General features: G+C 39.1%; 3 protein-coding genes and 1 non-coding gene across 4 annotated transcripts; 2 read left to right on the top strand and 2 right to left on the bottom strand.

The window, feature by feature from the left end:
• Nucleotides 1-5222: 5222 nt before the first annotated feature.
• b4gat1 (beta-1,4-glucuronyltransferase 1) lies at nt 5223-11485 on the bottom strand. Its single transcript, XM_041778959.1, has 2 exons — nt 10080-11485; nt 5223-7184 (listed from the first exon to the last, which is right to left on the bottom strand). Exons 1-2 carry the CDS (start codon nt 11181-11183, stop codon nt 6993-6995), a joined length of 1296 nt encoding a protein of 431 aa, XP_041634893.1. The 5' UTR covers nt 11184-11485; the 3' UTR covers nt 5223-6992.
• A 248-nt stretch (nt 11486-11733) lies between these two features.
• On the top strand, nt 11734-11815 carry trnas-gcu. The gene has a single exon. It is a non-coding gene; the product is annotated as a tRNA-Ser (tRNA).
• A 1353-nt stretch (nt 11816-13168) lies between these two features.
• On the bottom strand, nt 13169-16268 carry pfdn2 (prefoldin subunit 2). Its single transcript, XM_041778842.1, has 4 exons — nt 16140-16268; nt 14861-14949; nt 14519-14642; nt 13169-14323 (listed from the first exon to the last, which is right to left on the bottom strand). Exons 1-4 carry the CDS (start codon nt 16218-16220, stop codon nt 14132-14134), a joined length of 486 nt encoding a protein of 161 aa, XP_041634776.1. The 5' UTR covers nt 16221-16268; the 3' UTR covers nt 13169-14131.
• Nucleotides 16269-16766: 498 nt separating this feature from the next.
• On the top strand, nt 16767-20975 carry nit1 (nitrilase 1). The gene is made up of 6 exons (XM_041779835.1): nt 16767-16948; nt 17186-17419; nt 18910-19013; nt 19255-19391; nt 20012-20137; nt 20225-20975. The coding sequence occupies exons 1-6, from the start codon at nt 16878-16880 to the stop codon at nt 20489-20491; spliced, it is 939 nt and encodes a 312-aa protein (XP_041635769.1). The 5' UTR covers nt 16767-16877; the 3' UTR covers nt 20492-20975.
• The last annotated feature ends 1629 nt before the right edge of the window (nt 20976-22604 follow it).

Below are 22604 nucleotides of genomic sequence, written 5' to 3'. Positions count from 1 at the left end.
ACTTCTATCTTTTTGTCTCATTTTATGGTGTTTTCACACTTACATTGTTTGGTCCGGACTTCTAGACTTTTCAGTTCGATCTGAAACCTAAATGACAGGTACGACAACCTCCCCTGGTCCATGGTCTGGACCAAACAGCCAGACCTTGGTCTGACCAAAAGAGGTAGTCTTGGTGTGGTTTATGCCTAGTGTGAAGCATTATTTTGAGAGGTTTGGACCTTCATATCAGTCACAAGGAACTACAGCATAAGAACCAGAAAAGGAAATTCAACACCACAACAAAATGGAAACACATGGGGAGGAGAGGAGACCAAATGTCTTATTGGCAGTTGGTCTGACGATGTTATGTAAAAACATGTTAAAAAAAACCCTGACATTTTCCATTTCCTGAGAGGATGAATTAGAGAGGATACGAGAGGACGGGAGAACAGTTCCACCTGAAGATAAAGAAACTAAAGCTGCCTGATACTCTGTGAAAAAGATGAATCACACCACTCACCTTCTTGGCATGGTCATGGCTCACTTAATTGCATATTGTCTTTTCATTCCTGTTGATGACGGCACAGATGTCGTCCAGTGAGAAAGCTCATGGTGAACTCGGGCTAGCCATATGTACTGCTCTTTGAATTGATCCTGTAGGTAGTTGTAAGTCAGCAATAATATATTTCATTCTTTTATTTTCTACATACAAACTCTGTGGATTATTCAGTGTGATGACATCAGACTCTCAGCAGCCAACTAACCAATCAATGTAAACTATAGAGAAACTATAGATACCCACATAGTTGATGATGATATCACATAGGTTTATACACAAATATATACAATGTAAAAAAAACATGGGTGTGAAAATAGGTGTGAAAAAAGGTGTGAAAATAGGTTCCTAAGGGTGTCAAAAACACCTTTATGAAAAAAGGGAAATTCTTCAGGTAAAAATGTTTGTTTACAGAACAAACACAGCATCCCCACCTTGCGGTCTAGACCTGCCCGCTTTGTCAAGTGTCTTGAGACAACTTCCGTTCTGAATCTACACTATAGAAACAAAGATTGTTGTACTGATAGTGTCAAAACTTGGAATACAGTCAAAAACAAGCTCCATGTTCTTATGTGGGCCATTTTTAAATTGATTCTTAGAATCTGGGCTATAGCTTGAACACCCTGCTTTACAGCATGAATATGAAACTAGTACTGTCTAAAAACGCTGAGAAAAAACAGTACTGACATCAGACATTAGACTGATGTCAAACTGATGACTTTTCTGTTTATTAAGGGAAACTGTAGCATTATAAAGATACTAATAATATGAGATTAAAGTTGGCAGCTCAACATGTGCCTGAGGTTAACAGTAGTGCTGCATGGTTTCCGCCTGTTAAAAGGAAGTTTCTCCTAGCCACCGTAACTTTCCTAAATGTTGCTTAGTGCTGTGCTCGTGGTGGATAAATGTTGTTGCTTGTTGGCTTGCCCTCTTTGTAAAACCATTTGAGATAACATTGGTTATGAACTTGCACAATGCAGATAAAGACTGAAGATGCTTCTCCTTTTTGCATTTTAAGAGAAATATTCAAGGCAATAGTGGAAACATGGATTTGAAAGCCTCACCACTAACCACTAACATTTCAGTCTTGCCACATCTTGCTATTGAAAACAAAAGTTTGGTCTATTAAATAGAAACTTTATTTAAATAAATAAAGGCCTGACTTATGTTGATACCTTCTCAAATAAAAGCGGGCTATTCTCATGAACTTTAGTATTTAAAGCCTGTATTATTCATTTAAAATGGTCTGTAATTGGAAAAAAAAGTAGAAAAAAAAAACAGATTTAACCAAACAAATCAGTCATTTTATTTTCTTCAAACATAATAAATAAAGACACATTTTTCTGAGTCAGGGAAATCATATGAGAAATAAAGCACAACAGTACAATGTAAAATGACCATTAAAATTGATCGTGCTCCCAAAAATACAAAAAAGTGATGTTGAAGTGGTTCCGACACATGAATTTTTGCACCAAACATTATTTCGTGCTACATTTTTCGTGCTCGGGATTTAAAAAATAATAATAATAATTCAATCAGTTCAAGGAAAAACACAATAAATACATCATAAACACAACAAGAAAATATTTAAAGTAACAATTTAAACTATACGTAGTGTATCCACACTTGTGTGAAAGCATTTAAACTCAACAGACATGGAAAAGTGGTAGTCAAGGTTCATACTGCATATACAATAATTAAAGAATAAAGAATAACAGCTGATTTCCAGTATCATTTCTGCTGCAGTCCACAGGCTGCCTCTGCTTTTAGTTTATATGCTGATTGTGCGCTTTTATTTCTGTCTCTACCTACATGCTACATTTCTACCTCCAGCCCAGTGCCCTGTTAACTCTACCTGCATATAATCCATTATCTATAAGTGTTGTATCATCAGTGTTAGAATACAGCAGATTTCCACAGTCTTGGCATAAAATAGTGTCAGAGAAAAGGTCTCAGTGCGTTGTTTTTGTCTTCATGACATGTGAGTGATCCTTTAGACAGTTAACAGCAAGAATGAGCTGCTAAAGGTACTGAAAATATCTGAAATGTGCTGACAGTTGTGGCTGTGAGTCAGTCCCACCTGGGCACCAAACAACACTTGAGTTGTGTAATTTCTGACACAATGCATCTAACGCTCAAGTGCCTGTCGCCACCTGGTGGTCAGAGAACATCATTGGTTGGCACAGAGTAAAGAAAAAAAAGATATTGTATGGCGTGAAATCAAGGATTGTAGTTCACTAAAGAAATCAGACTTTTTTTTTACTTGATTGTTTTTAAAAAAGACTTCAGACTTTAACATAAATCCTGCTTGGTTTTAAAGAAGCTGCTAAAATGAATTGGTATGTTTGTTTGTTTTTTTGCTACATTTGTGCTCCCCATCTTTGAAAGAGTCCAAAATTCCCCCTCTTATAAATTAAGATGACTCAATTTGACTGTTTGTATGACAAAGTAAGCTGCAGTTCTATCTTTGGGATACAAATAAGTCACATTTTTTCATATTAATAACTTAAAGCTCCTTTGAGGAGTTTTTATCTGGCTATGAAACAGACAACTGGTGTTGCCTCAGGACCCACCACCAACTCCCTTATGAGCAATCATGACCCAAATTTCTGGTATTTTATTTTGCAATCAGATTCAGTCAATGAAACATGGTGCTGTTTGGAGTTCAGACAATACAGAGCGTGATAAAACAAAGAGACTGAAGAAAATACTACAATGTTTCCTAGGAAAGTATCATCAAAGTTCCCCAAAAGTTTCCGGGACACATTCCTAATAAAATTTCTGGAAGGTTCCCAAGAATTTCTGGTAAATTCCTGGAATTTTCAACCTTGGATCTGTACTACTCTGACCTGGCATTAGACACATGGTCTTGCCAACTATACCCAAAGATGCGCCGAATAGAAGGTGTCACAAAGGAGTCCAGCCAACACCCCTTGGCCAAAAGTCAGCATCCATGCCTCACAAGAGTTAAGTAAGACCAGAAGGACTAAGGAGCAAAAGACTCATGACTTTCATACGCATGTTCAGATACCGGGATCACCACACTGTCTTTCCCAGCGGACACACTGCCCCATGCACAAGTCTGCGGTTGAGCTCAGCTTCACAGTCAGCAGATTGACAGATCACACTGCCAAGGTAGGTGAACTGCTCTATGACTTTGACACACTCACCATTTACAGACACAGATTTGATGGCAGCATCCAAGGCATCTCCAAATGCCTGGATCTTTGTTTTGACCCAGTAGCCAAGTATTCCCAACATTTCAGCCTCCTCACTCAGCAAGTTAAATCACCCTAAGGACATCTACAGTTTCCACAAGAGGAATATTTCCAGGGCTCCTAGTTCAGGAAAGAAGTTCCCCAAAGGTTTCTGGGACACATTCCTCATAAAATTCCAAAACATTTCCTGGAAGGTTCCCAAAAATTCTCTGATGTTTCAAGTAAAAATTCCGGAAATTTTCCTGGAAACCGAGACAACCTTGGTCCTATACTACTCTGGCCTGGCATTAGACACACCGTATTACCAACAACACCCAAAGATGCCCCGAAGAGAAGTTGTTACAAAGTAGTCCAGCCAAAGCCTCTGGCTATAGGGACCTAGAAGCGAAAGACACTTGACTATCGTCCGCATGCTCAGATACCGGGAACTCCACACTGTCTTGCTCAAGTCCAAGCGGCTGATCTCAGCCTCACAGCATGGATTACGCTGCCAAAGTAGGAGAACGGCTCTACAACTTGCATGCTATCACCTTTCACCAACACATATTCAATGACATCATTCAAGGAATCTCCAAATGCCTGGATCTTAGTTTTGGCCCAGTAGACGTGAATTCCCAAAGTTTCCACCTCCTCACTCCTCACTCAAAGAGAATATTTTAGTTTTCCTAGTTCTTTGTGAAATTGATTTTAATTTACAAGAAAAGTCCCAGATAATACTACCTACAGTTTCAGGGAAAATTTGCGCTAAGAAAATGCCCTAAAATTGATGGAAAATTCTTAAACTTTTATGCAAAATTATTTAAAGTTTCCTAGAAAAGTTCAAAGGGTAAATTTTGCAAAAACTGACAATGAAAATTCCTGAATAACCCTAAAACAATTCTGTCAAGCACTTTTTTGGTTTCCTTTCTACTTTCAAAAACATAAACTACAAAAAATATATATATATATCAAAGCGCTTCATAGACTCTGACCATTTTTGTTCCTGGCACACATTCAAGACCCACTGAAAACAACTCCCACTTTTGGGTCCCGACTCACCAGTTGAGATCCACTGTTCTAGAGCAAACAAGCTCATTAGCAACAAGTTTGAGCATTTCTCCATAGCAAATGGTTACTTGTGTAACTGCTGCTGTCGAGTGGGTGTCTGATGAGGTGAAATATAGCAAGCCTTACAGATTTCGTTTACATTTTCCACAGCAAAGATGCACTGTGACTGTGGCAATATAGCTGAAGATTATTCAGGGGAAAATGCAACAAGATAAACAAGGAGAAGTAAGAGATACCACACAATCCCACATGTAAGATACACTATTAAAAAGTTGGCTACTCCCTACACCAGTAGAGAATGTTGGGACATGCCCAGTATTATTGAAAGTACAGCCCCGCACCATCACACACTGCACATGACTGAAGCAACTGGCTCAGTAGGTAGAATGGATCATCTCTCAACTAGAATATGGGGTCAACAACAGCTTTGTTTTGCAAAACATGCTGGGAATTATGACACTGATAGGGATGAAAGCACAACTTTTTAACAGCTTTTCTCCCTCATTAGATCAACGTCCCTTTTATGTTGTAATGTGACGCGTAGGTTTTATGATTCAAGTAACTGAAAAAAAATCCTCAATTTCCTTTTTATTCTGTGGCCATAAAAAAAGAGAAAATGAAAAGAAGCTCCACAAAGTATCTGCACTGTTTGTCTTTCTTTCATGTTGGAATGTAGCGGTGTGCCAGCAGAAGGTAAATACAGCTGTGTCAGTGCGCACTAACTGCTAGCTTACTAAGCTAGTGAGATGACAGAGAGGAAGGCTTTATACTGTAGTACTTTATGTCGGATTTTTTTTGGATGAAAGGGACAAGAACAGGATTATGGTGACTTTAAAAGTTCATGTCGTATTGTTTTCATTGAATCAGCTGATCAGCCCTTCCAGTTACGTACAGTTATTACACATAGCATTTGTGTAATTCTGTATTCTGTAGAGTTATAAATTATGGGCTGTATATCAGGCTGTACCATGACAGTAGAGTCGATACATTCAAAGGCAGACGTGCCGCCGCTGTATGTCGTTTTTACAACCAACTAGTGGAATGAGTGGTTAAGGGGTTTTTATATTTGGTGACGCAGAAGTACTCTAACGCGTTAGTTTTATCAGTAACATAACAAATTCCTTTTCTTAGTTAAAGAGGCAAGGGGTTTATTGGGATTGAGCCTTATCTATCTGTATCTATATCTGCATTTCTGATGTTAGCTAAAATCCAATGTCATGCAGCGCTATCGTTAAGTGATAAACCCAGTGGAGTGATTAAAAAGTATCTTCAATGAAAGACAAGTGACCTCTGGTGTTCTGCAGAACAACTTTCAGACTGTGGGTCTGTACTCCACAACTGTCAACGTTACCATAAGCTATGAGCTTGACTAGGATACAGTACGGATGGCTAGGAAAACAATAAATAAGACCAAACAGCTGTTTAGAATCTCCACATTGTGGACTGTGCAGAACGTGACTGAAATCATCACAATCCATTTCTCTCTCACAAAACGGCTTATAGTTAACACCAATTTGACTGCTGTTCTGCCTTACACTGTAGCTTTGGGTGCAATGGGTGTAAGAGTTGATGCAAACTGAAAGATCCTCACAGGAGCTCTAAGAATTATGCACGAAAAAGGACGACCAAATGTAATTTTAGTCGGACTCTGGGGAATAAAGCAATCTTTGATCGGCTGTCATTAAATGTTGAACCTTTGTCTGACACAGTAAAATAAGAGCTGAAAAATCTCTTCGGATATGTCTGAGTGGATATGTAGAGAGCAGAAAAATCACAGTTTTGTCTATTTTTTACACCTTGACAACTTTAAAAATCATTTAAATGTTTTACCTCATAAGCCTTAAAATAAATGTCAATCAAATGCTGTCTAGACTTGAAATTAGCATTTGATTTAAAAAAAAAATAACAACAAAAAAACCAGGAGTCTCATGAGCTGCTGCGATCCTGTACTCCAGCTCTGACTGATGATTTTCTTCCTTTAAGCAACTAGCTGTCATAAATCCCTGGAGAACCTTTCCCTGCTGCTCTTTGTCAGACCGTCTCGAGTTTGATGAGATTAGACTGCTGCGCCATCATCAAAAGAAGTCGTAGAGAAAGTAGGACGTGTCGGACAGGGAGAACCTGACTGGAAGCTAAATCTGGCAGAATTAAGAAAAATGCACGTCCGTCATTGTTTCCGTCCTCGTTTTGTCTCAGCACCGTCTGTTGGAGGAGGGGTATTTGGTTTTCAGGCCCTCTTTGAAGCTGCGAAACAGAACCCGGTTGTGTTTGTTCTCCTCGTCCTTCTTGGCGTGGAACTCCCCCTGGATCTTGAAGCCGCGGTGCACCACGAAAGCTGAGCTCAGCACCGAGAACCTGTACCCGGCTATGTGGAGCTCACAGGCCTGCGAGGACACAGGAAAAGACAGAATTAGAAAAAGGAACGCATGGAAGTGGGGAGTGATGAGAAGAGAGAGGAGATGAGACAGACTGTGAAGAGGTAAAGAGAGGGAAAGTGACAAGTTGGAGATGTATGTCAAGAAGATTTGTAGAAGTGTAGGAGATGTCATAAATGGGTAAAGGTGCAGCATAGACAGAATTCATTCAGAGTGGAGCAGTAAGAGGATGGAGTTAAGATGTTTGTACCACAAGGGAAAATCAAATTATTTTGTTTTCTGGTGAAATACAGCACCAAGGATATTAAAATATAAGTTGTTAACTGGATGAAAATGTCTTTAAAAAAACTTTTTTATCCTCAGTAATCTACACTCAGTGGCAATCCTGGAAAAACAGTACAGAACAGAATTTTAGAAATGTTTGCAAATTTATGAAAATAAAAAATTTAAATATCACATTTAGTATTCAGACCCTTTGCAAAAACACTGGAAATTTAGATCAGTTTCCTCCCATTTCTCTGGATCTTTGCTGGGATGTTTCTACAACTTGATTGGAGTCGGTCTGTGCTAAATTAGCCTGATTGGAAATTATTTCAAAAGGTATACACCTCTCTATAGAAGGCCTCACAGCTGACAAGGCAACAAAAAATTCTGTTGCACTTTAAGTGCTGAGGAGCACAGTGACCTCCATAATTCTCCAGTGGAAGAAGCTTGGCACAACCAGGACTCTTCCAAGAGCTGGTCAGCCGGCCAGACTGAGCAATCGGAGAGAAGGGTCTTAGTAAGAGAGGTGACCAAGAACCCGCTGGTCACTGACTGAGCTCCGAGGATCCTGTGTAGAGATGGGACAAAATTCCAGAAGAATAACCATCACTGGAGATCTCCAGTAATCTAGGCTTAGTGGCAGAGTGGCTAGACAGAGGCCACTAAATTTGTAATCATTTCCAAAATTCTGTTTTCACTTGTCATTAGGTACCGAGTGTAGATTAATGATAATAAAAATTTTTTTTTCAACTGTTATATCAGGCTGCAACATAAAAAGTGAGGGGGTCTGAATATGCTTGAATGCACTGTATGTGTATGTGTTCTTCTGCCTGGCACCATCCGCAGTGATGTACAGCCTTCCTTTCATGCTGGCAGTCTGACTGGTTTCACATTAAAGAGACCACACTAAACTGCATCTCCTGTGGCAATACACTTACTATTTTCCAATGCCTCTTTTAACCCCACTTATAATAAACTTTTTAAAATTTCTCTTGGTTAAACCCCCTCTGCTCGATAAATTTAGGTATTTTTGGTACTCCAAAACCTTATTACAAGCTTAACAAGCTTTTAACAATACCACACCAAATTAAACCATACGAATAATATGATGTGCTATACAACAATATAGTACAATATGATACAAAGCAAAACGATAGAGTATTAGTAAATAAAAATCTGATCTACAATCTTGGCAAAAATTATGACAAATCCAACCTGAAATTAATGAAAACTGGAACATTTGCTCTTCGAAACCGCAATCGTTTCCAGTGAATAGTATTACTACATATGACAATTCCCTTCAGGATACCAAATGAAACTAAACCAAAATGAAATGTTATGATATAGTATAGTGTAAGTATAACCTTGCAAAGCAGATGGATATGCCCGTTTCCTTGTTTCTCACTGGCGAATCCATCTTGCAAAGCTCCCGTCTGAACCGTTGGGGCCCGGTTAGAAAGTTACGGGACCAATCAGCGACAAGGGGCAGTACTTAGTGGCGCGGCAGGGTTGTGACTTAAGCAGGTAGTAACAAGAGGCTGGTGCCATTATTGTGGAAGACATTAGCATGGATGCTGTTAAAGCGCCAGTTTTATCAGAACTTGACATTTCTTTGTTAAAAGAAGAACAAAGAACAGAATTGAGTTGTTTTCTTTTCAAAAGCAACAAAAGTAATGTACTGACATGTCTACGGTCGCCATGGTTCACGTTATGCAGTTCTATATGGAGTTTATTGCTCAGTAGCGACAATGACGTCACGTGTTTTGTTGCTCTGATTGGCCTGTAGAGATGTGACAGATGGAACGTTCATCCAATCACACTCCGAGTTTATTTCAAAGCCTCTGCCCTTTCCCAAACACTTTGTATTGAAGGTTTTCCAGATAGGAAAAAAAAGCAATATGCTTTAAGATGATAGGATATGACACTACCTCTGCAACAAAACTAGTTAATACAAACTTATCTTACCAATCTTGGCAAAAAAAAAAGATAATGAATCAAGCCTGAAATTAATGAAAACTGAAAAATATATTCTGAAAAGCACAATGGTTTTCAGTGCAGTATAACTATATGGCATTAACAGTGGATTTTTCAACGGTTTCAACTTCAGAGAAAGTGTAGATGAATAACTGGTAACTAGACAACACAAGTGAATAAGTCTCTGCCATGAAGAGGTAAACTGTGAAGTAAACAGTGAACCAGCTTAAGATTGTATTTAAAAATTAATCCTACAAGGACTGGGACAGTGCTGACATCAGCAAAATTCAATGTTCCTCTGAGACTGAAAATCTCATATTTACGTAAAAAAAATAGCCTGGTAAACTTGAATCTTACTGTTGTCGAGTTTCCTTTGCAGTTTTTCAGAAACAGATACATTTAATGGTGTTGGTGTTGGCTTTTTGGTGAGCTTTAAAGACAATATCATATTTACACCAGCCTCATCTATTGAAGAAACTATTTCATGCTCTGAAACCCTACATCACAACCTAAACAGACTATTTTCAAACTAACAAACTCAAAGTCCATTCATTAGCTTTTTCAAGGTTTGGTATGTAATCTCAGTGTTTGTCAGGCTCGTTTGAAGAATTTTAAATTGTAATTTTCAAATGAGCCATTTCACACAAACATTTAAATCATACAAACCTGGCTGATTCGGTTGAAGCCATATTGCTTGAAGTTCTCATCATAAAGTGGCACAGTGTTGGGCCCAATGTAGAAGGGCTCCCAGGGGTCCATCCAGGTGAGCGTGTAGGCCACCTCCAGGGTGCCCGTGTCTCTGACGTGGCTGTTTACCCAGCGGGAGTAGTTGGTGGGGGCTTGACAGCGAGGACAAAGCTCTTCATAGAACGGACGGACCTCTCCAACCTGATAAAGCTGAACCAACTCCGACTTAGTGCCCGGCAACTTCCTGGCATGGCGGATCTCGAAGGCAGGCAGGACGAACACCTCATCGCTCACCGGTGGCCGCCTCATGATCATGTCCAGGAAGTTCTGGTGCAGGTCGGCACTCGGCATCATGTCGATGTCGATAACTAGTATGTAGGAGGACTCTGTGCCACTTCGGGCAACGTTTCGAAGGAGATTGTTGGGGTAGGAGATGTTACCACTGATGGCATAGTTCTTGTGTTTATCCCTGTACGTCTCCAGTCTGGAGTACACAGAAGCACAGTCCTCAAGACCTGCAAAGTGCTCTCTGTCCTGGTCAGGGAAGCTGGCCATCTCTCCAGAGAGGCAAACCAAGTGGAAGTCCACCAGAGCCTGAATCTGAGGGCAGAAGAAGCTGAGAGCATAAACCAGAGCTGTGGCAAACTTGACATCCTGGCCATGAGCGAATATGGCCACAGAGAGAGGATTCTGCCACCTCTGCAGAAGAGACTCCAGGTGATGCAGGTTGTTAATGGTTGTATGGGTGCACAAAGACAGGACATTAGAACTGGGGTCTGATCCTGGTTTCAGATCAGAGGTGAAATCACTTTTGATCAAGTTCTTGTAGACCCTGTACTGGCCACTGTTGTCAAAGATCCCTCCACTAGACAGCGAGTACCTCAGACGCTCTTTGCGGGAGTTTTTCTCGGCGTGCGCATTTCTCTTGCTTGCAGAGCCTCCGAAGAGCTCCGAGTATCGGTACCGCTGCTGCTTACCGTGAAACCTGGACAAGAACGACAGGTAGATGAGCTGCAGGAGCGCCACGATCAGCAGAGCACTCAGCACCACTTTGAAGGGGGAACATTTCTTGGAGAGATGCATTCCAGAGGGACTACAAACCGGCCGATTACTGTACACAAAGCAGCTCCATACACCGGAGCAGGCTGCTGTTTTGTTGTAGACTGGCTGGCTATTTCTGTCCAAGCGTCCCTGCTAACATTACCTACATAGCGATCACGATGCTAACACGACAGCCTGCTAGGCTGAAAACGAAAGAGACTCGACTGCATGTTCTAGCAAATAACAATGCTGCCCAAAATTTTCAAACGACGACGGATAAAACGACGAATTAAATTCCGTTTCTGTGATTTCCATCCAAACACAGCACAGTTGTCACCACTCGCTTCAGCTACAGCGGCGCATGTACATACGTAATAACCGTAAACCTGGTAGCAGAGGCGCCAGCGAATCTGCCTGTGGAGCACTGTTAGCTATATGTTTAGCTTACCCCCCACCGACGGTCACGGGTGAAACGAAGGCTTTAAAGCTTTTTCAATCAACATGAGCGCGGTCAGAAATCTTTGAAATACAAAGAAACCATGTAATTATGTATTATATAATAGGAATGTGTCAAAGGTGTGGGTCTCCATGAGACGAGGTGGCCGAGTGGTTAAGGCGATGGACTGCTAATCCATTGTGCTCTGCACGCGTGGGTTCGAATCCCATCCTCGTCGACAAACTTTATTAACAATTTGTTTTTTACTTCTGATGATGTGGATTGAACTATTGAATACTTCTATAAGAACCCAGTTCTCCGCTGAAGGGACAACTTTATAAGTTGGGATTTTCCTTCACATAATTCCTTCTACAAAATTTCTTGGAGTTTACATCGACGAATTCCTGAATTTTAAGAGACACACTGATGAACTAAGAAAGAATTTATACAAATATGTTTGCCTGTTTTTTAAGCTTAAGTTTTTTTGAGCCACTCTTAAAACTACTGAAATGTCATATGGTGTTATTCATATCTTGTGATGTTTAGAAACTACAAATCTTACCAAAGAAAGTTAGACCAGTTATATCCTGGTGTAAGTTAAACACTCCCTCTGACCCTTTTTTATAACCTCAGACTTCTGAAGCTTGCTGAATGCAACATTTCTCAACATGCATGTATGATGTAGTACTTCAATGATAGACTCTGTGATCTTATCCCAATTTGTGCTCCTTCCTATGCACTTATCACATGGAAAAACAAATCCTAATAGCTCAGAAATGTAAGTTGAAATGTAGAAGTGTACCTGTGACCTGCAGAGGCCCTTAAATGTGGAACAAGCTTAAAAGCACTATGAAAAATGTTATCATCTTTGTCTGTCTTCATAGAGGCTAAGACAACAGCTGCTACTAAAATATGTCCATCCTAAACCTTTGTGGCTGAGGACCAATTCTATAAAGCTTCCCAGATGGAAAACATACTCCTATTAATTTATATCAACTTTTTCTAAGTGCCACTGTCTACATATACTGTATTAGTGTCATAGTACATTTAGGATCTTTTAGAGTATTTGAGTCTTGAGTTAATAAAAGGAATGCTGGTTGGTATTTATTTATATTTGTGTATATTATTTATAAATTGTGTATCAATGCCTGGGCCCTTATCTACAAACTCTAGTTTCTGGAGAGTCCCATTGCACAAATGAGTTTTTTCATAAATTATCATGATGGATTGTGTTTGCATTTTAGTAATTTTATGGATTAACTGATTGTAGAGTTTTAAAGTACATCAACATACTTTAAATATATTTAAAAAACATTAAGTTGCATCATTTAGTATTTATCTTTGAATTTAAGTAATTGTAAATATCCTCTTGCTATTCAAACTGGCTGGAAGTCTGGATGTTAAATTTTATTCCGGGTTGTTACGACAAATGAAAACTTCCAGTTAATGAGAGAACAGACAAATTAAGCTTTCACTATTGCCCACTGTTAATCTGAAAGTGGTTTGTCCACATTATTTTCAGTCATAGAGTCACATTGTTACATCTTGCCAAACATCACAGAAGCAGATTTATGACACTACAAATGCAGCATATTTGTGACAATTTTAATCCATGAACATTAACAAAAACATTTGTCCTTACAACTACATAAACCGTGGACAGCACACGTCAGGTCCTAGACAGCATTTCCACAGTATTGACTTTGTACAAATAAATCACAATAAGTGTCAGCATGTTGTACAGATCAGAAAGAATATAAGCTTTATAGTGTATTCAAAAAAAGTTTATTTGAATAAGTTGCCCTGACTTCCTTTTATGGTAACAGCTGAATGCAAACTGATCTTATGTCAGGATTGAGTGTAAACAGCTAACTTGTAAAGACAGTTTTGGAGGTAATATATTCTTTTTGATCCACAGTGATGCCATTCTGCTATAATCTCTAATTCAGAATCATTACATGTTGTCAAAGTGCCATCTAGGACCCGAATTGTCTCAGCAAGGTGACTTTTTGCAAAGTTTAATGTGGGCCCAGTGAAATCAGCGGTAGGTTTTCTTAATTTTTCTTTTTAAGTTCTTTGTCAAAAAATCTTAAGCTTACGAAATGAAAAATGGGTTTGCTAAAGAAGCAGTGTGACCTATGTTTTATTTTGTAATCTTTTGTATTTTAGCCATCAGAAATGTTATTTATTTACCTTAAAACTTAAAGTAGCATCTTAACTCTACACTACAGAGGGGAATCTGAATGACCTCCATCTTGTCTAAAGTAAAGACCTGAAAAAGTATTTGGTTTAACTGTTTAATGTATGCTTCTATTCTCGCAATGAATGCAGTTCAAAAATAAAAAACAGCTCAGTGAAAGGCAAATGTAAGACAAACAACCTTACATTGTACATGCACTAATCTTCACATACATAAGCAGGGTATAACTGTCTGGTTTTGTGTTTAATACCAAAAAAGTGACTGCAAAAAAGATCTGAATTAAACTCAACATTTCATGGCTCCAACTACATTTTCAGTTCTGCAGAAATCAAAAGGCCCGACTAGAACTACAAACTATGACACTAAAACACCAGCTCCGCTTTTTGACCCGCCTCCCTCGTTGTCCCGTGAAGACGCCGCCGTCTGGCCTTGTGCGTCTGCTTCCCCCTCTCCCACCAATCGAATGTTGTAGCGTTCCCTGTACTCCGTGAGCTCCCGACCTTTTGACTGCATCTGTGAGTTGATGGACTCCACTATTTTTGTAATCTGTGGGGGAAAAGGAAGGACTCATTGTTTTTAGCATATATATGTATCTAATACAGCACAGTATTCAACTATAGAGTATCTGTCACGCATTTAAATGCATTTTTAGACAATAGTCTAACAGTGTCTGGTCATTTAAAACAGTGTATAAATGCTATTTAAACATATTTGCACCTGATTTTGTTTTTTGTTAATCACCTGTTCTTTGTTATTTTCCAAAGCTGGGAGAACTTCTTTTACCGTCCTTTCCACCAACACTCCTCCCACCAGGCGAAAGCATTTCCTTGAAGGGTCCACGTCCTTCAGGGTGTCAATTACTAAGCTGAATAAAAACAAGACAAGGAAAAGTGATGCTAAAAACTCTCAGAACATATTTTATGATCTTTTTACTAAGAACAACATATCAGTGTTAAAGTAGACCATAAGCATGGTAGAAATATCTGTGTAATATCGGTCTTTGTTAAGTATAACACGAATATCCCAAGTATAACAACACATTGAATCAATATTTCCTCAAAGATGTGATGATGTTTTACCAACCTGTGCTCATTGATGTCCATCTCCAGCTCTGCAGCTTTAGACGCCATACTGCGCTGCTCCTGACGCATTTTCTGAAATGTTGCCACCACCTGTCATACGATAGAGTCAAACAATCAGCAACGATACAAATGAAATAGTTCAGTGGCATTTATTCAGCACAGTTTAGGCTAGACAGCAAACAGAAACTATCCTCCTTTAAAAAAAAGATCTTTAGTCATATTTCCAACCACAAGAGAACACAGAGAGCAATGTCTAAATGTCACTAATACATTGGAAGCATTCTCAAAATGTTGCAGAGGTTTTTATATGCATGTAACATTACGTCCCAGTTCAATTAAAAAAAAATTGAAACAAATCTAGACAGTTCAAGCAATTCCACAAAAACACATATTTAGTGCAATTTTCATGTTTTTAATCAGCAAAGGGTACTGTCTGCTGTTACCTTCTCTTGTCGGGCACCAGTAGCTGAAGTGGTAATACTTATCAGTGTTACCTTTTTTCTATGTTTCTATATATTTTTTGTGCAACCGTCAGTGCTGTCAAAAACAATTTCTTATTGAATGATATGGGGATGTTTGTTTTTCAAACATGCAGTATTGTGAAGTGCTGAAAAAATGTTCAACCTATGGCGTTAATTACTCAACAGCCATCTTGGTATGTTACACAGCTGTAAAAAACAAATCTATGACCGATATTTTTATATTCATCAGATCTATTAAAAAAGGGCGTACTACAAAAATAATAGTTAGCTACATATTTAAGCTATATTTTCCCAATATTTTTTCTACTTGTAAAAGTAGCTCTTTTAATGCATATATTCTTCAAAGGTAAAGGATGCGAGTAGTTGTTGTTTTATTCAGGAAAAGCCCCCTAATTGTTTCACATTCATGTAATTTAAGTCGGGTTGGGTGGTCTTCAGTGTTAAAAATAGCTTCTTCCACTTTCTCTAGTTGGGCAAGACCCATTCACCACAGCAGCACACCGTCCTGTCAGAGGCGTGTGCTCGTTTAAAGCGCTAGAATCCCATTTAACAGCTTAGCAGTCACTGGAATCAGGAACAACATTTACATTTCTTCTCTGTACATGTACGGATCCACGCCGTTGCAGCGTATTGTGATGAGAAAGCACAACGATAGCAGGATGATGGCGATGGGGAAGCTAACGTTAGCTTTTGCTAGCCTGGCGTTAAAATAACGGGTTTAACTTAAACGGACACGAGCGAGCATCACCAGCGGAGAATATACCGGATAAAAGCAGCCTGTGGTGGAGGTGAATGTACCTGCTCGGCTGACGGGCCGGACTGTTTTCCACCGGCGCTGTTGCTGGATTTGCTACCCGTGCTGCTACTGTTGGCTGCCATCTTGGAAGGGTGTTGCTGAGAAGGACCCCGGGGAGCATGTAGAGAGGTGGCTCATGTGAGCGCCTGTACGGAAACTGAGTTTTTTTTTTCTTTTATGAAATAAATGTTTTGTCATATAATTTTTTTTGTTGCTAAAACACACATTAAAACCATTTTTTGTGTGTTAAAATAACTTTTACTTCGTATTTCTCCTGTATGTAATTGTAAAATATACATATTTTTCCCTTTTTTTTCTTTTACAAATTCAAAACAGGAAAACCTCTTGCCAATCATATTAATATCAGAAGTTAATTAATAAAAACAGCACATTCCATATGTGCAATAAATCATTAATGAAGTTGACATTTGTTGAATTTAGACTTTGTTCATCAGTCTTAGCATAAACACATTTTAAGCTTTTATAGTTCTTTGCTATTATATACCTTTATATTTTATCAAATGTGAAGTGTCACAGATCTCTGTCAGACGTGCACAGATCCTCTCCAGTAGGTGGTGATGGTGTGCCATGATGCTGCTGTTCTTCCTCTGATGAAGACCACAGAAGAAGGACATACGGCTGAGCCTGTCTACTGTACTGAGATCACAGAGCTAAATTCGATGTGCTACTAATATGGACTAAACAGGGGTGGTGACGCAGTCTCCAGGTCATTCGGACCAATGTTCACAGTCAGGTGCATTGTGGGAACATCTGCAAAGTATCTGAGACAAGGGATCAAGCTGCAGAACAGGTGTGTTTATTATATTTGTGACATATGAAGATGAATACATTTTGTACTACATTTGTAAATATTATATAAGATAGATTTAAATGCAATTTCAGTATGGAAAGCAGTTTAGTATAATAAATGAGATAAAGATCAGAATAACCTGCACAGTTAATGATAAACCATGGTTGACCTGATATATTTACATGGCATGCAGCTCCTCTTCTCTCTGTACCTATCAACACTGTCCTCTCTGTGCAGGATGTCGACTTCACCTCACCCTGTGGCTGCAGTTTGTCAGGTAACAGCCACACCAGACAAACAGGCCAACTTCGCCTCCTGCAAACAGCTGGTGGAGGAGGCCAAGGCTGGAGGGGCCAGTATGGTGTTCCTGCCTGAGGGCTTTGATTATATAGGATCCAGTCGAGAGGAGACACTGACTCTGTCTGAGAGCCTGACAGGAGACACGATTTCACAATACGCTCAGCTGGCCAGGTAGGTAAATTGTCTCTATAAATGCTGACATAGGTAAAACTTTTTGTCTTTCATTGCTTACCAGGTTAGATTGATTCTGAGTGGGGTTTTTTTTAAACTTTTTTGGAGTGTAAGTTATTTATCCTGGTTTTCAGTTTAACCCTGTGCTGTGTTGCACCAGCTATGCTTCAAGTTTGAACTAAGTTTCAGATTCAGGAGGGAGTTAATGCACTACTAACATTAAAGATTTGGACTTTACTCACTACCTTTAGTGAACTTAAAGAGTTGGTATTGGCATTTCTTTTGTCTTTTTAACTTTTTACCCATTTTTACTTTATCATTTTCAACATTTTATTGCCTAAGTCTTCTTCTAAAGTTTGAAATATCTAAAATATAGTGCCTATAAAAAGTTTTCACCCCTTTGGATACTTTGCCCTTTTATTGATTTTATAAATCAATCATTGTTAATATAATCTGGCTTTTTGACCTAAATGAATAAAAAAAAAAACCTACACCAATTTAACAAAAATAGTAAATTTGAAATAAGTGGCTGCATAAATATTCACTCCCTTTAAGTCAGTATTTAATAGTTGCCCATTTAGCTGCAATCACATAAGTTTGTGTGGATAGGTCTCAACCAGGCTTGCACATCTTGACGTGCATCTTGTTCTTCTTTGCAAAATTGCCCAAGCTCTGTCAGATTGCACGGGGATCAGCCCTTTTCAAGTCCAGACATAAATTCTATATTGGATTAAGGTCTGGGCTTTGACTTGGCCACTCCAGAATGTTTCACTTGTCATTAAACCATTTCTGTGTATCATTTGCTGTATGCTTTGGGTCATTGTCTCACTAGAAAATAAATCTTCTTCCAGGCCGTAGTTCTCTTGCAGACTGAATAAGATTGTCCTCCTGGATTTTCTTGTATTTTTCCACATTCTTTTTACCCTCTTCCTTTACAAGCCTTCCAGGGCCAGCTGCTGAGAAGCATTCCTGCAGTATAATGCTGCCACCATTGTGCTTCACAATGGGGATGGTGCATTTGTTGGCCATACATAACATCTGGTCTGATGGCCAAAAAGAACCATTTTGGTCTCATCAGACCAAAGAACTTTCTTCCACTTGACCATGGAGGTCCTCACATGCTTTTTGGTGAACTCTAGTCCAGATTTAATCTGAGTTTTCAACAGTGTCACTCTCTTTACCATTCTCCCATAAGCTTTGACTGGTGAAGAACTCGGGCAACAGTTGTTGTATGCAGAGTCTCTTCTATCTCAGCTGCTGAAGCTTTTAACTCCTTCAGATTAGTCATAGGTGTCTTGGTGGTCCCTCTCACTAGTGTCCTTCTTGCACGGTCACTCAGTTTGTGAGGACGGCCTAATCTAGGCAGATTTATACATGTGCCATATTCCTCTGTTTCTTCATGAGTGATTTAATTGAACTCAAGGGATATTTAGTGCCTTGGAAATATTTTTGTATCTGTCCCTTGATTTATATTTCTCTCCTTCTCCCAGGAAGTTGGAAGTTTGGCTGTCCCTGGGAGGATTTCATGAGCGAGGACATGACTGGGAATCTGATCGTAGAATTTACAACAGTCACATTATTATTAATAATAAAGGTCTGCCAATAAACTGTCTTTGTTTACATTCTACCTTACCTCAACATAAAATATCAAAACCTTTTAAAGAGCTTGTGCAGTGATATGATTGGTTGATTATTTTGGATTTTTTTCTCGGTACATAAACATTTTCCCTTTAGTGTCATATTATTCAAATAGAACACAATGTCCAGGTCCCACAGTCCACGTTTTAAGCTGATATTCCATGTTAAACAAACTAATGGTGATATTTTGTCCACAGGTGACATTGTTTCAGTCTACAGAAAGTCCCATTTGTTTGATGTGGAGCTGCCAGAGAAAGGTGTGTCTCTGAAAGAAAGTGCCTTCACCATCCCAGGACCTTCACTTGTATCTCCAGTCCAAACTCCTATTGGCAAGGTGTTTTTTTAATCATCTTAAAATCTTCACAAATACAGCAGTTATGCTCTTTTTTGTGTATTTTGAGACGCTACTGACAGAAAATTAAGACTGTAGTTTTATGACTGAATTTCCGTGATAGCATCTTAATGATCCAGAAATGCTACCATCTTCTCTGGTCCAGAACTCATTTAAAATGGACTAAGGCAAAATGGAAAACTGTTCTGTGGTCAGATGAATCAAAATTTGAAATTCTTTTTGGAAATCACAGACTCTGTGTCCTGCAGACTAGAGAGGAGTGGGACCTTCCAACTTGTTATCAGCTCTTAGTTCAAAAGCCTGCATCTGTGATGGTTTGGGGTTGCATTAGTGCCTATGGCATGGGCAGCTTACACATCTGAAAAGATAGTATCAGAGGTTTTTGCATGCTATATCTCATATTCTGTTCCTATTTTTACAACGTAAAGGTTTTTCGATGTTAAGATGGAACCTTGTCATTCTAGAACAACTTTATATGCATAATAAGTTCACTTCACGCGTTATTTAGATCAACATTTGGATGTAGTTTGAGATTAAGTTTAAATGAATGTGTCTGCATGCTCTTTGTCATTGATTTGATCATTTTGATTTTGTTGTTACAGGTTGGCCTTGGCATCTGTTATGATCTGAGATTTCCTGAGTTGTCTGTGGCTCTGCAAAGACATGGGGCTGAGATTCTAACTTACCCATCAGCCTTCACTGTGGCTACAGGAACAGCTCACTGGGAGGTGGGATACTATTACTACAAACTGCATTTTATCCTGTGCAAACACAAACTTAAGTAAAAAGAATCTTTTTGATGTGTTAATCTACAGGTGTTACTGCGTGCACGTGCCATTGAGACACAGTGTTTCGTCTTAGCGGCGGCACAAGTTGGCCAGCATCACGAGAAGCGCTCCTCATATGGACATGCGTTGGCAGTGGACCCCTGGGGGGAGGTACTGGCTGACTGTGGGGGGGGGGAACCTGGCATGGTTCTGGTAGAGATCGACCAGGAGAAGGTGAACAGAACAAGGAGGAACATGCCAGTCCAGCAGCACCAGAGAGACACAAATTTTTATCAGAGACTGGAGGAGACATGAAGGAATGAGGAGAGCAAAGTACAAACTTGAAACACTGAAGACAACATACTACACAGAATGTATTTCACAAAGAGATACTAAGATGCTTTCTCTTTATCTGTTGTTTATGTTTCTACAGTGCTGCTCCATGAGCACATGAAGTTGTTTAATCGATGAGTGATTTAGAAACAATTGTATTTTCAGCTTGTTACATAAAAGTAGTGTTTGGAGTTGATTGTTTTAGCTAAGGCTGAAATCATTTTTCTCAATCTTTCTGGCACAGTCCAAACAAGAAAAAAACAAATCAGAATGCCTTTAAATGCTGTTACTCAACCTGGTCAGTAGATGGTGCTGTGGGGCTGTAACAACATGAGGTTCAAAAGGAAAACGCTGGTAAACATTCCTGTTTAAGTTGTTAGGAGTGATATACAGAGATCCTTTGTTCTGAATGCATTTGTACAAATGCTCCTGTAAGTTTTCTGTAGTGTTAGAGTACATTAAAAAATCTCGACCTCAACTCTTATGATTGTCATCATTTTCCAGTGCAAATAAATTGTTCACTTTCTGTCTTTTGCATGGTAAAATATTTTTTTTCTGACAGGGCTTTCCACAGACATGTGTATTAGTTAGGCTATGGGGAAAAATAGCCAGCTAGGAGGGATTCAAAGCTCCCATCCAGTTCATCCAACATGGAGAGGCACAAGGAATAAGAGGGGTCCTCCCCCAGAAAATTGGAGAATCCAACATGCATGTCCCTGTAATCAGATGAGTAATTTAGCAAAAAGATGTGAGGTGGGAATAGAATAATGTTAAAGGACATCATAGTTATCAATCATTAAGTAACCAAACATTTAGCTACTTTATGCATGAAGCTTTCAGTGAGCGGGGAGACGCTGATGTCTGACCTCAACATTCAGACACAAAATGAGTGCAAACTGCATGAAGGTGTGTTGGTGCTTGAAGATTATAAATGCAATATACTTTTGTAGAAATGTAGTTCCAAATTTGCTTTTGTGTTTTAAGAATTGATATTTGTTGTTTCTTTGGTTATCAGTGTTTTTACTATTCAACAAAATTGTCTTGTCAAAATGTTTGTTTACAGAACTAACATAGCAGCAACACTTTGTGTTAAAATTAGGAAGTTCATTACAGTCAGTCAAAAGCTTCATGGTCCTCCTTGGTTCCCAACCTGGGGTCTGGGACCCCCTTTGGGGGGGGCGCAGAGATTTCGGGGGCTGTGAGAACCTGCTCTGAGGATGTTAAAATTAGGGTCATTCAAACTATCTAAATCATCATGATAAAACACATGAATGGTTCATACATAAGTCTTTTGGTAATAACACTTGTGACATGGGCTATTTTGTTTGGCTTTAAATGATTAAAACAATTCAAATGAATGTGTATTTTTGACAGTAATAAGTCATTTTTTTGTGTGGGTTGTTGAGGGCCACAGCTCTTCTTAGATATGTGAAGGGGGGGTCAAAGGAGAAAAGGTTGGGAACCACAGTTCTAGAGAACCTTCTAGAGAAGACAATATTTCATTGTAATTTTAGAATTTATCTGCATGCCGAGGCAGAAAAAGTACAGAACATTTGTACTCAAGTGAAAGTACATTTAGAATATGATCTTTCCTTTTTGGAAAGAACAACAAGAGAATAAATCTCCAACCAGGTTGTTCAGAGTCACACCTCTATAATAAAGTAGAATGCACAGCACAATAGTGTTAATTAAACTCATATAGTGTGAAATGTAATATTTTACCTCAGAGTCATCCTCTAAACATGGCAATACACACTGTTATAGTCCATGTGCCATTTAGGAGCATCTAAAGAATTCTAACTCAGTGGATAACTTCAATCATGGTGCAAATGCATCTCACACCAATAACAACAACAATCCACTGGAAACATGACCAAAAGAACCCAAACAAGGATCCCTGTCCAACAGGCAACATCGAAACACAGCTTAACACTCGGCCCAAGGGCATGATGGGACCTCCACCCACGAATCCCCCCAGATTTAAAACTGCAGTTGACTCTCTACAGAGATGAACCAACACTTGTGGATCAACACTGTCAAACGACTCCAACACTAAAGGTCATTTCTCTCAGAATGGAGTTAAAAATTCTCTTTA

Source organism: Cheilinus undulatus, linkage group 22 (assembly GCF_018320785.1).
Source record: "Cheilinus undulatus linkage group 22, ASM1832078v1, whole genome shotgun sequence".
In the NCBI taxonomy this organism is placed as follows: Eukaryota; Metazoa; Chordata; class Actinopteri; order Labriformes; family Labridae; genus Cheilinus; species Cheilinus undulatus.
This window is presented reverse-complemented; position numbering and strand designations above follow the sequence as displayed.